Genomic DNA, 15076 nt, shown 5'->3' with positions numbered 1-15076 from the left:
TTATTTTTGGTAAATGATGTTCCTGAAGCACAACATTGATTCTCTCCCATCTGAGTCTCATGGTTAATGTTCTTCCTTTTCTTACTGAATTGTGATTCGCACTTGACAAGACACCAGATTAGATGGGTGAGAGCATTTGGCAGGATGATTCCTGCGAGTTTCAAGGACTTTATTCCTGTTCCACAATTGCATAATCGAACACTTGGGTTAATCTAAGCAGTAATGTCTTAAGTCTAACACGATGATTACTAGCCACCAGTATGCCTTGATGTTGGTGACCCGTAAAGGTCCGGGGTAGATTGGGCCTTAGCAACCCATGCTTGCCATGAACGTTGACTGTGCTTGTTGTAAGAGGCAACTAACGGGAATAGGTAGGTGATCAGGCTTGCTGATTTGGTTGACACGTAGTTCCTGATTGCACAGATCGATGCTCATGCTGTTGATCACTGGATTGTGTGGCTGAGATTCAGTTACTTACAGACATATGGTTGGAATAATTGCTGAGTGCAGCATAAAACTCAACTCTCTAACTTACTCACCCTTGATGTTGGTTTGGTTTAGTTGTGGTGGTTATTGTTTACTGCCAAACATAATATTATTCCAGCTATATGGTGCTGGTCTGTAAATAATCGAGACAATCCCATGATCAACAGTATGAGCACCAATGTACACAATCAGGATACAATGTGTCCACAAAATCAGATATCCAGACCATCCAAGTGGATAAGTTGCCACTTACAACAAGCATAGATTTCAGACGACAATTTCTTTCTCATATCTTCGGGGTTCTGCCATTATGTAGACGCAGACCTTTTCTAAGGCTGGTATAAGTTGGAATATTCACTCCCTCAAGTTCTCCCACAAAGACAACATCAACAAATGGCCATGACAATCAGTGGGTTTATTGGCACTTGATTTATAGAGTCAAGGACACAGACTGTAAATAAATATAAATCAGTACTATTAACATCTGTGATTAATACATAAATCAACATTTAAAATGATATGTCTGAGGAAATTCAACTCTGAAATTACATCCATTTCATATACGAAAGGGGACACTCAAAAATCACCGACATCATTTTGATGTAAATAAGTAAATGTAAATATTGAAATCCAGATAAATGATATTGTAAAATGAATATATGCAAAGTGAAGACACTGTAAAACACCTAATTGCAGGAAAGCATGGTATCACAAAATGATGAAGTATTTCGGTTTTTTAATAATAAAAAAAGAGTACTCAAGATTCTTTATACCAAAACTACATTACACAAAATTCCTAACATGATCAATTTACAAGCCTACCTTTAGAGGTTTAGCTTAATACAATTCAGTTTGAGCACTCTGTCATCGCACATCAACATGGGGTAATTCTACAGTACAGGGGATTGAAAACAGAAACAGTACATGCCCAGATTTTAGTTTCAAGAAAACATGATTCATTCATATTACGAAACAATCCATCATACATGAGTATTGTTATTGTGATATAAATGAATCAAATAGTCTTTTGAATTATCTATATATCATTTGGGGGTGTAAACTGCTATAATATGGCCAATCATGTACTAAAGCTGGGCAATGCAGGAAAGGAGTTCCACAACCACTATATAACTAGCATACAAATTTGCTTAAATACTATCAGTATCAATACAGTCTCACAACCTACATGATAATAATGCATAACTTAATAGTTGTTACACCACCATAGTAGTAAAACTGGACAACCATTATACAGTGGTTATCGTCCATGAAAGTGATTTCTATTATACATTTCAAGGCATGATTGATACTGTGTACCAATACTGTATATACAGGTGGGTGAGGATAATAGTTCATATTCAATGCATTAAACATACACCAAGACACACCAAATGTATATTGTTTTTAATAATTAGGTTCAAGCATCCATCTGCCTAAATGTTCAAAAGATGAGGAAAGAAATTGGAAACAATGAGAATTTATATTTTCTTCCCTGCAGATGCAGTGATGACTATTGGAGGTGGAGTTTGTTTTCATTATTTTATTCTAGACTTTTTCAGGTCATTTTAATCAAAAAATAATTCTGTTCAGAAATCACTTTTATGACTTATGGTTTTTTTTGTTATTTCATCTAGATTATAGTCCTTATGGTTTAGAATACCATCATATAAACAAAGTGACTCATAAAGACCACCTTCAAAGAATATAAGATTTGTGAAGAAAATTAACAGTGAACTGGTGAAGAGAACTGAGAGTAAGTACATTCATCAAGGATAGATTTGAAATAACCATTTAATTACAAATGTATAATAACATAAATGGAAGCTACTGAATCCATTTTAATGCTTATATTTCTTATCATTTATCAAAGAACAATTGAATTAATACGAGTTTGTGATCATTATGTTGTTGAAATACTATCACTTCAGTTCTTCTCTTATTATCCCATATATTGTTTTGTTGCAAAGAATATCACTGTAACAGCACCATAATACAAGTTATGACCTATACATGACGAAACTTAAACTTATCATTTACCATGTGTATACAAAAGTGTTGCCTACAAAACTTCTACATGTGAATATTCGGTGCTGTGAGGGGAAACATTGAAAAACACTAACTTGAACTATCTGTTCTAAAACCAGTTCTGACTTTCAAAGAATAACATTTAAAACCTCAGCACCTTTTCTTGCTTGACTAGAACAAGTGCCATTCCACCAACACAGACACTAAAAATAACCAGTTAAGAATTCATCCTTCATGACATAAAAACTTCTCACATGAAAATGGTTTAACATGAATGACATGTATTGGAACAAAGCATTATTTTATTTACTTTTATATAATATTCTAGGAATTTAAATGAGATGAATATGGGCATAAAAATCAAGTCTTGTTTTCCAAACATGCCTTAAAACAAATTGGACAAACGCTGATTCGTATTTTGGATTATATTGCACATGCATTGGGTACATGAATCGAAACACATTATCAACACTGGTAAAGTAGTCACATTGCAAGCTAATTAACATACCCAATCAGAATAAACACAACACATTGTATATTATGCGTTCATAATCAGTAATTAAATCAGTTAATAAGCATGCTCACAATCTATCGTGACAACCTTGAGATGACAACACCTGCAACTGAATATTAGTATACAGGAAAATATTACATTTGCAAAAGAAGTACATGACAACTAATATGAACTTAAAGCACAACCTTATAAATATCATGAGAGAGCTATCACTAACACGGGCTAATGCCATTAACTATACTAAACAAATGCCATGAAATGTATAAATGTGCTATGGATTCAAGGTGACAGTGATAATAAACAGAATATTTCATAAACTTGAGAACAGTTTTATCAAAGTCTGCCATATGAAGATTAACCATCAGAAATTTAAGTTGCACTAACAGAAATAAACAACCTCACTTCGTCAGCTTGTCATTGCTTCTTAGAAGATCCTTTGACATGGGATCTTAGCCACAACACCTAAATTATTTATACAACAAAGAAAACATGGGCAGAACATAAGATCTTCAACTGAAGGTTCCAACACTTGATATGAGGCTTATCACACACATACCGGGAAATAATAATAATTAATTAACATAAATAGATGGTGTCTATATTACTCAGTATTTGCTAAGGACCAAGCTTACTATCTTTAGTCAAGGACAAGTACTAAGCAAATTTTGAGCATATTGTTTACGTAAGAGAAGAAGTATGTATTTTGCCTAATAATAACATTTCTGGAACATTTGGCATAAAACGTACGGTCGTAGAAGTCACTGGATTTACTTCTACTTACTCTGAGCACTTGATCTAATAACAAATACTGTTTATAGTATCAAGAGGTGAAGACAGGAATGAAGAATATGTCTCTGTGTCAATCTGGACTATGGTGAGTTCAAAGCTTGAGTAATATGAGGAAGTGTGAATAAAACAGACAGGATTTCAATAGCAATACACCTTTGGTTAAACTGTGCTGTGTCTTATCACATAACAAGGATATCTATTTCACACTTGTAAATATTTGACTATTTTGTATAGAAAAAAATAGGGAATGAGGAAATAGATAATATAAACAAAACATTGCGTAGTGTTCAACAGAGAACTGTTGCTCAATCAACTGCCTCAATCACTTTGGGAACAGCCAATACGGATGGAGACAAGGTCAACAATACTCCCACATGCACCCCCCCTACCCTACCCTCCCCCAAGTGAAAACAAGATTACGTCAATATGGACAGTGATGAAAAAAAATCGTACATAAAATCTTATTCACAGTATAATAATATTTTCCAACAATTCCTCTTGTACAAATGAATATGTTAAGCAAGTTTCCCTACTGCGAAGAAAACCCAGCTAAAAACATTTAAGTGTCAAAGGCTGTTTTGATGTGTTTTTCTTCGTGAACAAAGGATATCTTAAAACAGATTAACAAGTGTAGAAGTGTCACTGCTTTGTGGCTCAATGTTTTGAGTACTAGATGGTTTTTCAAACATATCTAACAATACTAATTGATCAGATTCTTTGGTATCAGCAGCCGATTGGCCTGAGGCTTGAGTAGATGAGGGAGATGTTGAATCTGGTGAGGATCCGAACATTTCTGCTGAGGTGCCACTGTTTGTCTGAGATGGTGCCTCAGAACCATACTGCACAAAGTCTAATAACATCCCAGAATCTGTCATGGGGTTCTGAGTGGTGACACGCTCTATGCTACTACCAGCGCTGACGTCAAACATGTCACAAGTCTCAAGTTTACTTGGTTCAACATGTGATATCAAGCCAAAAGGATCACTAGTGGCCATCTGAGATGTCTCCAAAGGAGGGAATACATTTAATGCACTAGGATTGGTTTCAGTGTTCTCACTAGATGTCAGACCAAATGGATCACTGTCTGCTCTTTGTTCGGTCACCACTGAGGAAAATGGATCTGATGTCACAAGATTTGTCAAAGTGCTCTCACCTGGAGATGATAATCCAATTGGATCACTGTCAGCCGTCTGATCTGTCTGTAAAGGAGAGAATATATTTAATGTTCTAAGATTTGGAACAGTATCATTCTGGGATAGATTTGTCATGCCACATGGATCACTATCTGTCACCTGACTGGTTTCTGCTGAGAATATTTGTTCACTGCAACTGTTAACAGATTCATCCTGGGAAGATGCTGAGCCAAATGGATAACTATCCACATCCTTTCCAGTTTCAAATGATGCATGTGAAACAGATGCACCCATGTTTGTTAAAGTGTTTTCGCCAGGAGGAGTTGCAAGGCCAAATGGATCATTGATTGCTGTTTGTCCAGTCTCCACTGAGGGGAACATATCTTGTGCCCCAAGATTTGGATCATTGGATGAATTGCCAAATGGATCACTCTCTGAGGTTGGTCCAGGCTCCACTGAGGGGTATGCATCTGATCCCACAAGATCTGAATCAGTGTTCTCACCAGGAGGAGTTGCAAGGCCAAATGGATCACTCTCTGCTGTTTGTTCAGACTCCATTGAGGGAACTGCATCTGATACCTCAAGCTTTGGAACCATGTTCTCACTAAATGTCAAACCAAATGGATCACTGTCTGAGGTTGGTCCAGTCACCACTGAGGGGAATGGATCTGATTCATCTTGATTTCTCACAGTGTTCTCACCAAAAGGAGTTGCAAGGCCAAATGGATCACTCTCTGCTGTTTGTTCTGTCTCAATTGAGGGAGCTGCATCTGATGTCTCAAGCTTTGGAACAGTGTCTTCACTTGATTTCTGATCAAATGGATCAGTGTCTGAGGTTGGTCTAGTCACCATTGAGAGGAATGAATCTGACGAGTCTCTACTTGTCACAGTGTTCTCACCAGAAGGAATTGCAAGACCAAATGGATCACTTTCTACTGTTTGTTCGGTTTCTATTGACTTTACTGCATCTGATGCTTCAAGCTTTGGAACAGTGTCTTCACTTGATTTCAGATCAAATGGATCAGTCTCTGTGATTGGTCCAGTCACCACTGAGGGAAATGGATCTGATGCATCTTCATTTGTCACAGTGTTCTCACCTGAAGGAGCTGCAAGGCCAAATGGATCACTCTCTGCTGTTTGTTCTGTCTCCATTGAGGGAACTGCATCTGATGCCTCTAGCTTTGGAACCATGTTCTCACTGGATGTCAAACCAAATGGATCAGTGTCTGTGGTTGGTCCTGGCTCCACTGACGGGAATGGATCTGATGCCAAAAGATTTGAATCAGTGTTCTCATCAGATGGAGTTGGAAGGCCAAATGAAGCAATATATGCTGTTTGTTCTGTCTCAATTGAGGGAACTGCATCTGATGCCTCAAACTTTGGAACAGTGTCTTCACTTGATTTCAGATCAAATGGATCAGTATCTGTGGTTGGTCCGGTCAACACTGAGGGAAATGGATCTGATGCATCTTCATTTGTCACAGTGTTCTCACCTGAAGGAGCTGCAAGGCCAAATGGATCACTCTCTGCTGTTTGTTCTTTCTCCATTGAGGGAACTGCATCTGATGCCTCAAACTTTGGAACAGTGTCCTCATTTGATTTCAGATCAAATGGATGGCCAAATGGATTTCTCTCTGCTGTTTGTTCTGTCTCTTTTGAGGGAAATGCATCTGATGCCTCTAGCTTTGGAACCATGTTCTCACTAAATGTCAAACCAAATGGATCAGTCTCTGTGGTTGGTCCAGTCGCCACTGAGGGGAATGGATCTGACGCGTCTCTATTTGTCATAGGGTTCTCACCAAAAGGAGTTGCAAGACCAAATGGATCACTCTCTGCTGTTTGCTCTGTCTCCATTGAGGGAGCTGCATCTGATGCCTCAAACTTTGGAACAGTGTCTTCACTTGATTTCAGATCAAATGGATCAGTCTCTGTGATTGGTCCAGTCGCCACTGAGGGGAATGGATCTGACGCGTCTCTATTTGTCATAGGGTTCTCACCTGAAGGAGTTGCATGACCAAATGGATCACTCTCTGCTGTTTGTTCTGTCTCCACTGAGGGGAACATATCTTGTGCCCCAAGATTTGGATCATTGGATGAATTGCCAAATGGATCACTCTCTGAGGTTGGTCCAGGCTCCACTGAGGGGTATGCATCTGATCCCACAAGATCTGAATCAGTGTTCTCACCAGGAGGAGTTGCAAGGCCAAATGGATCACTCTCTGCTGTTTGTTCAGACTCCATTGAAGGAACTGCATCTGATGCCTCAAGCTTTGGAACAGTGTCCTCATTTGATTTCAGATCAAATGGATCAGTGTCTGTGATTGGTCCAGGCTCCACTGACAGGAATGGATCTGATGCCAAAAGATTTGAATCAGTGTTCTCATCAGATGGAGTTGTAAGGCCAAATGAAGCAATGTATGCTGTTTGTTCTGTCTCCATTGAGGGAACTGCATCTGATGCCTCAAACTTTGGAACAGTGTCCTCATTTGATTTCAGATCAAATGGATGGCCAAATGGATTTCTCTCAGCTGTTTGTTCTATCTCTTTTGAGAGAAATGCATCTGATGCCTCAAGCTTTGGAACCATGTTCTCACTGGATGTCAAACCAAATGGATCACTGTCTGTGGTTGGTCCTGGCTCCACTGACGGCAATGGATCTGATGCCAAAAGATTTGAATCTATGTTCTCATCAGATGAAGTTGCAAGACCAAATGAATCACTCTCTGCTGTTTGTTCGGTTTTTATTGAGGGAACTGCATCTGATGCCTCAAGCTGTGGAACAGTGTCCTCATTTGATTTTAGATCAAATGGATCAGTCTCTGTGATTGGTCCAGTCACCACTGGGGGGAATGGATCTGATGCATCTTGATTTCTCACAGTGTTCTCACCACGAGGAATTGCAAGGCCAAATGGATCACTCTCTGCTGTTTGTTCTGTCTCAATTGAGGGAACTGCATCTGATGCCTCAAACTTTGGAACCATGTTCTCACTGGATGTCAAACCAAATGGATCACTGCCTGAAGTTGGTCCAGTCACCATTGAGGGGAATGGATCTGATGAGTCTCTATTTGTCACAGTGTTCTCACCAAAAGGAGTTGCAAGGCCAAATGGATCACTCTCTGCTGTTTGTTCTGTCTCAATTGAGGGAACTGCATCTGATGCCTCAAACTTTGGAACAGTGTCATCACTTGATGTCTGATCAAATGGATCACTGTCTGAGGTTGGTCCAGTCACCACTGGGGGAAATGGATCTGATGAGTCTCTACTTGTCACAGTGTTCTCACCAAAAGGAGTTGCAAGGCCAAATGGATCACTCTCTGCTGTTTGTTCTGTCTCAATTGAGGGAACTGCATCTGATGCTTCAAGCTTTGGAACAGTGTCTTCACTTGATTTCAGATCAAATGGATCAGTGTCTGTGGTTGGTCCGGTCAAAACTGAGGGAAATGGACCTGATGCCACAAAATTTAAATCAGTGTTCTCACCAGAAGGATGTGCTGGGCCAGATGGATCACTTTCTGCTGTATGTTCTGTCTCTATTGCAGAGAATGCATCTGATGCCTTAAGCTTTGGAACGCTGTCCTCACTTGATTTCAGATCAAATGGATCATCGTCTGTGCTTGGTCCTGGTTCAACTGAGTAGAGTGCATTTGATGCTTCCAGATCTGTCACAGTGTTCTCACCAGAAGGAGTAGCAAGGCCAAATGGATCTGTGTCTGAGGTGGACCCAGGCACCATTGATGGGAATACATCTGATGCTACAAGATTTGAATTTGTGTTCTTACCAAATGGAGTTGTCAGGCCAAATGGATCACTGTCTGTTGTTTGTTCTGTCTCAATTGAGGAAACTGCATCTGATGCCTCTTGCTTTGAAAAAGCGTTCTCAATGGATGTCAGATCAAATAGATCACTGTCTGTGGTTGGTCCAGGCTCCAATGAGGGGAATGGACTTGAATCAGTGTTCTCACCAGATGGAGTTGCAAGGCCAAATGAACCAGTGTCTGTTATTTCTTCTGTCTCAGTTGACAGAAATGCATCTGATGACTCTAGCTTTGAAACAGTGATCTCACTTGATTTTAGACCAAATGGCTCACTGTCTGAGGTTGGTCCAGGCTCCACTGAGGGGAACGCATCTGATGCACCTACATCTGTCACAGCATTCTCACCAGAAGGCATTGCAAGGCCAAATAGATCAGTGTCTGAGGTTGGTCCAGGCTCCACTGATGGGGATTGATCTGATGCTACAAGATTTGAATCACTGTTTTCACTAGAAGGAATTGCCAGGCCAATTGGATCAGAGCCTGCTGTTTGTTCTGTCTCAATTGAGGGAAATGCATCTAATGCCAATTGGTTTGGAACAGTGTTCTCACTGGATGTCAGATCAAATGGATCAGAGTCTGATACTGGTCCACATTCCACTGAGGGGAACGGATCTGATGCCGTCATATCTGTAAAAGTGTTCTCACCAGGAGTTTCCAAGACAAGTGAATCAATGTCCGCTGCTTGTTCTGTTTCTACTGAGGTGTATGCACCTGGTGACTCAAGTTTGGGAACAGTGTTCTCACTTGATTTCAGACCAAATGGATCACTGTCTGGGGTAAGTCCAGGCTCCATTGAAGGGAATGGATCTGTCACAGTGTTCTCATCAGAAGGAACTACAAGACCAAATGGATCACTGTCTTCTGTTTGTACTGTCTCTATGGAGGGAAATATATCTGAAGCCTCAAGATTTGATACAGTGTTCTCACTAGATGTCAGGCCAAATGGATCACTGTCCTCAGTTTGTTGGTTCATTACAGGAAGGATCATATCTGAATCATCATTACCAAGAACAGAGGATTCATTGGAAGATGTGAGATCTCCTTTCATTTCATTTTGGGTCGTGACAGCACTGGGAATTTGTACAGGATTTGCATCAGAATTCATTGTCCATAACAAGCCATTTATACCTATGACATCATTGTTAATAGGTGTAATAGTATTGAATGGCAGATTCGTTTCCATGTTATTGTCAGTTGGTGACAAGCTAACACTGTCCTCTGGTGGGATCACCTGTGCAGCTTTAGATACAGCAGGAGTTGTCCCCATATCCCGACTTGAATGTACACTCAGGTCTGAAGACAAATCCTCAGATGGTTTCAATATGATTTCTTCTGTTTGACTTAAAGCTTTTGGTGGGGACATGCTTACTACACCACTATCTGCTGGTTGTTCCCAACCAGTTTCTCTGGTAATTTCTGTGACAGTATAGGTTTTGTTCATTACACAAGTCTCATCCATAACAAATTCATTACTGTCTACAATTACACCCTCCTGAGAGCTGGACAAGTCCAGGAATGCTGCAGATTCTTGTGAGTCAGTCAATGACGAATCAGGAAAGTCAATTATGCCCTGACCCATCTTACTTTCAGTTGATAATTCATTGTATAATTTTGCTTGTTTGTCCTCCTCTGATCTACCAAGGACAAGGAATCCATCTCCTGTTACATCAACAGTCTCACCACCTTGTCCAGTTTCAGTGTTTTCCGGGAAATTGGAATCCAATTTTCTTTCAGCTTCACTGGTTTCACTGATGCCAAATCCTTCTGGACTCCTGGATATTTCAACAAAACCATCCAGTAATGAATCAGCGGACACAGTGCTACCATCACCTGTTTGGCTCAGTTCCACTTGTTCTGGTGTGGCCATACCAAGGTCCTCAAAATCATTGATAGATTGATCACTTCCAGCTTCTGAAGCATCAGACGCCCATGACATCTGCTCTGAACTGGACACTTTATCTGAATGTCCAGTATCAAGGGTTACGTGAAAATCAAATTGAGAAGTCATGTGTTCTGCTGATTCACATTTCAATTCATTTGGACCACTATCAGAGTCAAAAGGTTTGACAGGCTGTGATGGAACATCTTCATCATGATGATCAGCATCAGCTTTGAGAGAAAAGGATGAGCCTGAGGCATTTACATTGATCGCATTCTCAACAAACTTCACAGATTCAGATTCAACGACATCTTCAGTCTTCAGGCTGTTAGCCATGATCAAACTAGTAAGTTCTGAACCAGTTTGATCTCTTTTCTCAACATCCTCTTCAGGGGCATCATGCTCTGACACATGACTTGTGAAATCTGGGGCATCATTTTGTTCTGGAGTCCTTTCTTCCAAGTTGTCCATTCCAGGGATGAACTGTAAGCCAATGTCATTGATAACATTTGATGTTATGCTTGATGTAGCAGTAACTTCTGTAGTGTTCTCTTTTGTGTGGATGCTTACGTCAGATAGAGATTTGGAATCAGTAAAGCTAGTAAACTCCTCAGAATCAGATATTGAGGGTAAATCATCTGACACAGGGGTTCGATTAAAACCCTCAAGGTCAGTGAAGCCATCATCCTCATCTGATGGTATCTGCTGTGACATATTAACACCACTGAATTTATCTTGTGGTTGTGGAGTTTCAACAATTTTGTCCTCTGTTACCTGGGGAGAATCAGGGACTAAAGACAAATCACTTGGCACAGGAATCTGCTCACTAGATGGAACATGATGCAGTTCTGGAGAGACACCTTGAATGGGTGAATTAGTCTCAAAGGTATGAATTTCCTTTTCTGTTCCTGTTTCACAAACAGCATCTTCAGTCAAAATATGTGAAAGTGATGTGGTTTGAATTTCATCTTGATCAATGAGTTGCACTGGTGATAAATTGTCATCAACAATATCTGTTTGGAAATCAGGTTTAACGCATACATCATTGTCTTGTGCAACCAGACTATCTGATGAAAACAAATCAAGGTCATCAGATTCTTTGTTGGGAATAAGAACGTCTGAAATATGCAAATCATTGCTTTTTTCAACCACAGCAGACTGATTGGACACCAAAACTTCAAATACATCAGTTTGATTTAATATCTGTTGAACATCATCATCCAGTTGACTGCCAGAAGAATGTAGTTCCTGACCTGAGACACCATGATCTTCAACCATATCTTTGGTTTGTTCAATGGCCATCATGCTCTGCAGGTCAATCTTGGAAGAAGCATCCTCAGGTTCATCCTCTGAAACAGAACCAGGTACTGGACCTGGGCATGCTATCACTTCATCGGCTTTATCAGTTCCACTTTCTGAATGTCTAAAATTTGGCTCCATGACCTCCTTAGTGCTATTTGACTCGGTGCTCAATGTTAGTTCCTCCAAACCAAAAACTGTGTCCACATTCTTGTCTGTGTCCATGATAACTAGACGTTCATCTGAAACACCTGCAACGTCATGAGCTTCAATATCATCTGTTACAATCTTATCTCTATTGCTGTCAGCATCTACTGGTAACAAATCTGCGGTGGCGGTGGGTCCAGCATATGGCATGGAGTCCTGAACAGCATCTGTGGAAGGACGTCCAATTTTAACAAATAGTGACATGTTTGCAGGCAAGTCAGAAGGCACAATATCCACGGGCTCAGACACAACAGCAATTTCTGATTCATGCAACTCATCCATGGAATAAAAAGGTGATTCAGTGATGATTTCAACATCTGATGAAGTCTCAACCATATCAAATGAAGTATTATCTTCAGATTCATAATTCTCCTTCCCTTGTGGTGAGTAATGTGGTCCAATGGTAAATGAGAAACTCTTTTCAAAATTAACGTCACTGTTCTCATGTTTAACAGACACTTCTGATTCTGCCTCAACATTTACAAAGACAGAGTCGTCTCCTCTGTTTTGATTGACCAATGCACTTGGTTCTAATCCTGTAGTATCAGGTTTATCCGCAGAATGCTTCTCAACATCTGGAGAAGTCAGTGAGTCCTCATGTAACAAGTAAGAGGAAAAAATCTTACCAACTTCTGATTCTGAACCACCAACCAGTTTGGATGTTATTTCAGCATCTTCCAAGGAAACTACACTCTTATGAATGACACTAGATCCTGATGTCATACTCAATCCAACAACTTGGCAGTCAAGTGGGGCCTCATCGACATTAACAAGACTATCACCTGCCTGTGTCAAACTGTCTATCACACTCTCCTGTGAGGAGCTACTGGACACGTCAGCTGTACCTGCAATGTCAATAGCTGATTCAGCAGTTGGTGGAGGCTCTAAGTCACTGGTCAATGGAATATGGGGGATATTAACACTCTGTCCGTCAGGAACACTTTGCACTTGAAAAGAATCAGTAGCATCAAAATCACTGAAGCTCACAGTGTTAGTCTCAGGGTCAATAAACTGTTGTGTTTTGGCGCTTTCATCAGTACTTGACTTACCTATTATGTCTGATTGTGTCAAAGCGCATGATTCAGCAGGATCATGAGCTGAGTGATCATTCTTACTTGGAGCTCTATTAATATCGTTAAACTCACGTTTTTCATATTCTTGTGGATGCGATTCTGACTTTTCAGTACAAATAACACTGGAACTATCTACTTCAGGAGTAACAATGTCAATGTTTGAAGCTGTGTGACTGATGACTGTCTCTCTACTGAAAGGGTCATCCTCAAGAGGTTTCACAGGAGCTACATCTACTGCTTTGGAGGCAACAGGTATTTCTGGAATGTCTAAACCAGTGAAAAAGGCTGCAACAGAAGGCACCTCAGATTTGTCTGATGTATCAGGACTTATAAAATCATCAAAAAGATTCACATCATCACTTTTGCCCAAAGTCTCAAAACTGAACTCATTGTACTGATTGTGTGATGTGTTTGAAACTTCACCTGAGCCAAATAAATCAATACCGTGCTGACTTGCTAACTCTTCAAATGCAGATTCAAGATCTTCAGGAACAGGTTTTTTCTTTGGTTGACCTTGCTCATTTACATTACCCTTCCCACTATCAATCCCCCCAAACCCTTTAAAATTATCAGAGGGATCAGGTGACTCTTCAGTCCGTTGCTCACTAGGCAGTTTCTGATTGGTCACGTCTGCTTCTAGCTTAGGTGCAGATGACACCGCTGTTTGCACTGAGAAAGTTGCATCAGTTGGACCCAAAGATGGTTGCTGAAAAGGAACAAAGTAGCAATGTGAGAAAATGATTTGGATGAAAGGGAGGAATACACTATAGTGGTTCAGATACTTTAAATCTTTCAGACAGACCCACCATTTATATATTCTAGGGTATGCCTGGGATTGAAGCAACAACTTCAAAATCAGAAATTTCAAGAACCTGGGGAAAGGAGAGAAGATTATATCAAAGGGCAAATTAATTTGTTCCTTATACAGATTATATATTTTTCAGACTAAATCCCAGGCTCCCCATCAATCTGTCAGTCCCTGATTATAAACTGATAATTACATTTAACCATTTCAACATGAACTCTGTGTAAACCTCCATTCATTCAGATTCCTGATTTTTAACTTTTTGGATCACCAAGTTAAATTACTAAAGTGAACAATTCATAAACTCTGTTACTTCCTCAAACCTGTATAATTATGCTTAACACTGGGTTAACAAGGTTCTATAAAATAATACCCAAGCCAAACTATGGTTTAGAAATCAGGCAGAAAGACAGAAAGAACTTTTCATGCAGACTTGTAGATAAATGTCAATACTGTTATTTTGCAACCCAGTACTGATCAATATTCTACATATGTATTGAATCAATAAATTGTTAAAACCATCCTGCCTACTTTCTTAATCTCAGAATGAACAAAGTGTTGCTTGTAATTCTTAACGCTTGAAATATTCTTTTGGGGAGATTAGGGTTCATTATAATCAGTCTGATATTTTTTTGTAACTTAGCAAAATTACCTATTGCAAACTACAACCTGAAACTGAAATATTTGGACATATTTGCTATAGTGACCACAGGACCCTGATTCAACCCAGGCAAGACCACACTGCAGCACAAGTACATGGAGGCTTCACTACTACTAGGGAGAAGGAAGGGAGTCAACAATATTTCAAAAACGTTCAAAACGTTCAAAAACGTCTTAACAATAATAATCAAAAACGCCAATAATAACACAGACAAAAGAACCTGATAATTGCCAAGTCAGACTGCCATCTTGGCTTTCCTGTGTGAGAGCTTTCCTGAAAATTCCTAGGAATTGTTTGGAATATGCAGTGTATGAAATATGCCAAAAACTCAGCCAGACATCCGGGCTGACAACTACTCCAAGGTGGATTTAACCGGACCAGGCAAAT

General features: G+C 39.8%; 1 protein-coding gene across 3 annotated transcripts in view; it reads right to left on the bottom strand.

Moving 5' to 3' along the window:
• Window positions 1-884: 884 nt before the first annotated feature.
• LOC137283461 (uncharacterized) overlaps window positions 885-15076 on the bottom strand; it is a 32188-nt gene continuing 17996 nt past the window's right edge. For 2 of the 3 annotated variants that reach the window (XM_067814968.1, XM_067814971.1), the window contains exon 12: window positions 885-13929. In XM_067814968.1, the coding sequence (XP_067671069.1) occupies window positions 4426-13929 (9504 nt within the window). In that variant the 3' untranslated portion in view covers window positions 885-4425. The remainder of the gene's footprint in view (window positions 13930-15076) is intronic. The other variant, XM_067814972.1, reaches the window with a different exon arrangement.

Source organism: Haliotis asinina, chromosome 5 (assembly GCF_037392515.1).
Source record: "Haliotis asinina isolate JCU_RB_2024 chromosome 5, JCU_Hal_asi_v2, whole genome shotgun sequence".
NCBI classification, from domain to species: Eukaryota; Metazoa; Mollusca; class Gastropoda; order Lepetellida; family Haliotidae; genus Haliotis; species Haliotis asinina.
The sequence above is the reverse complement of the archived record's forward strand: the minus strand, read 5'-3'. Positions and strand labels throughout refer to the sequence as shown.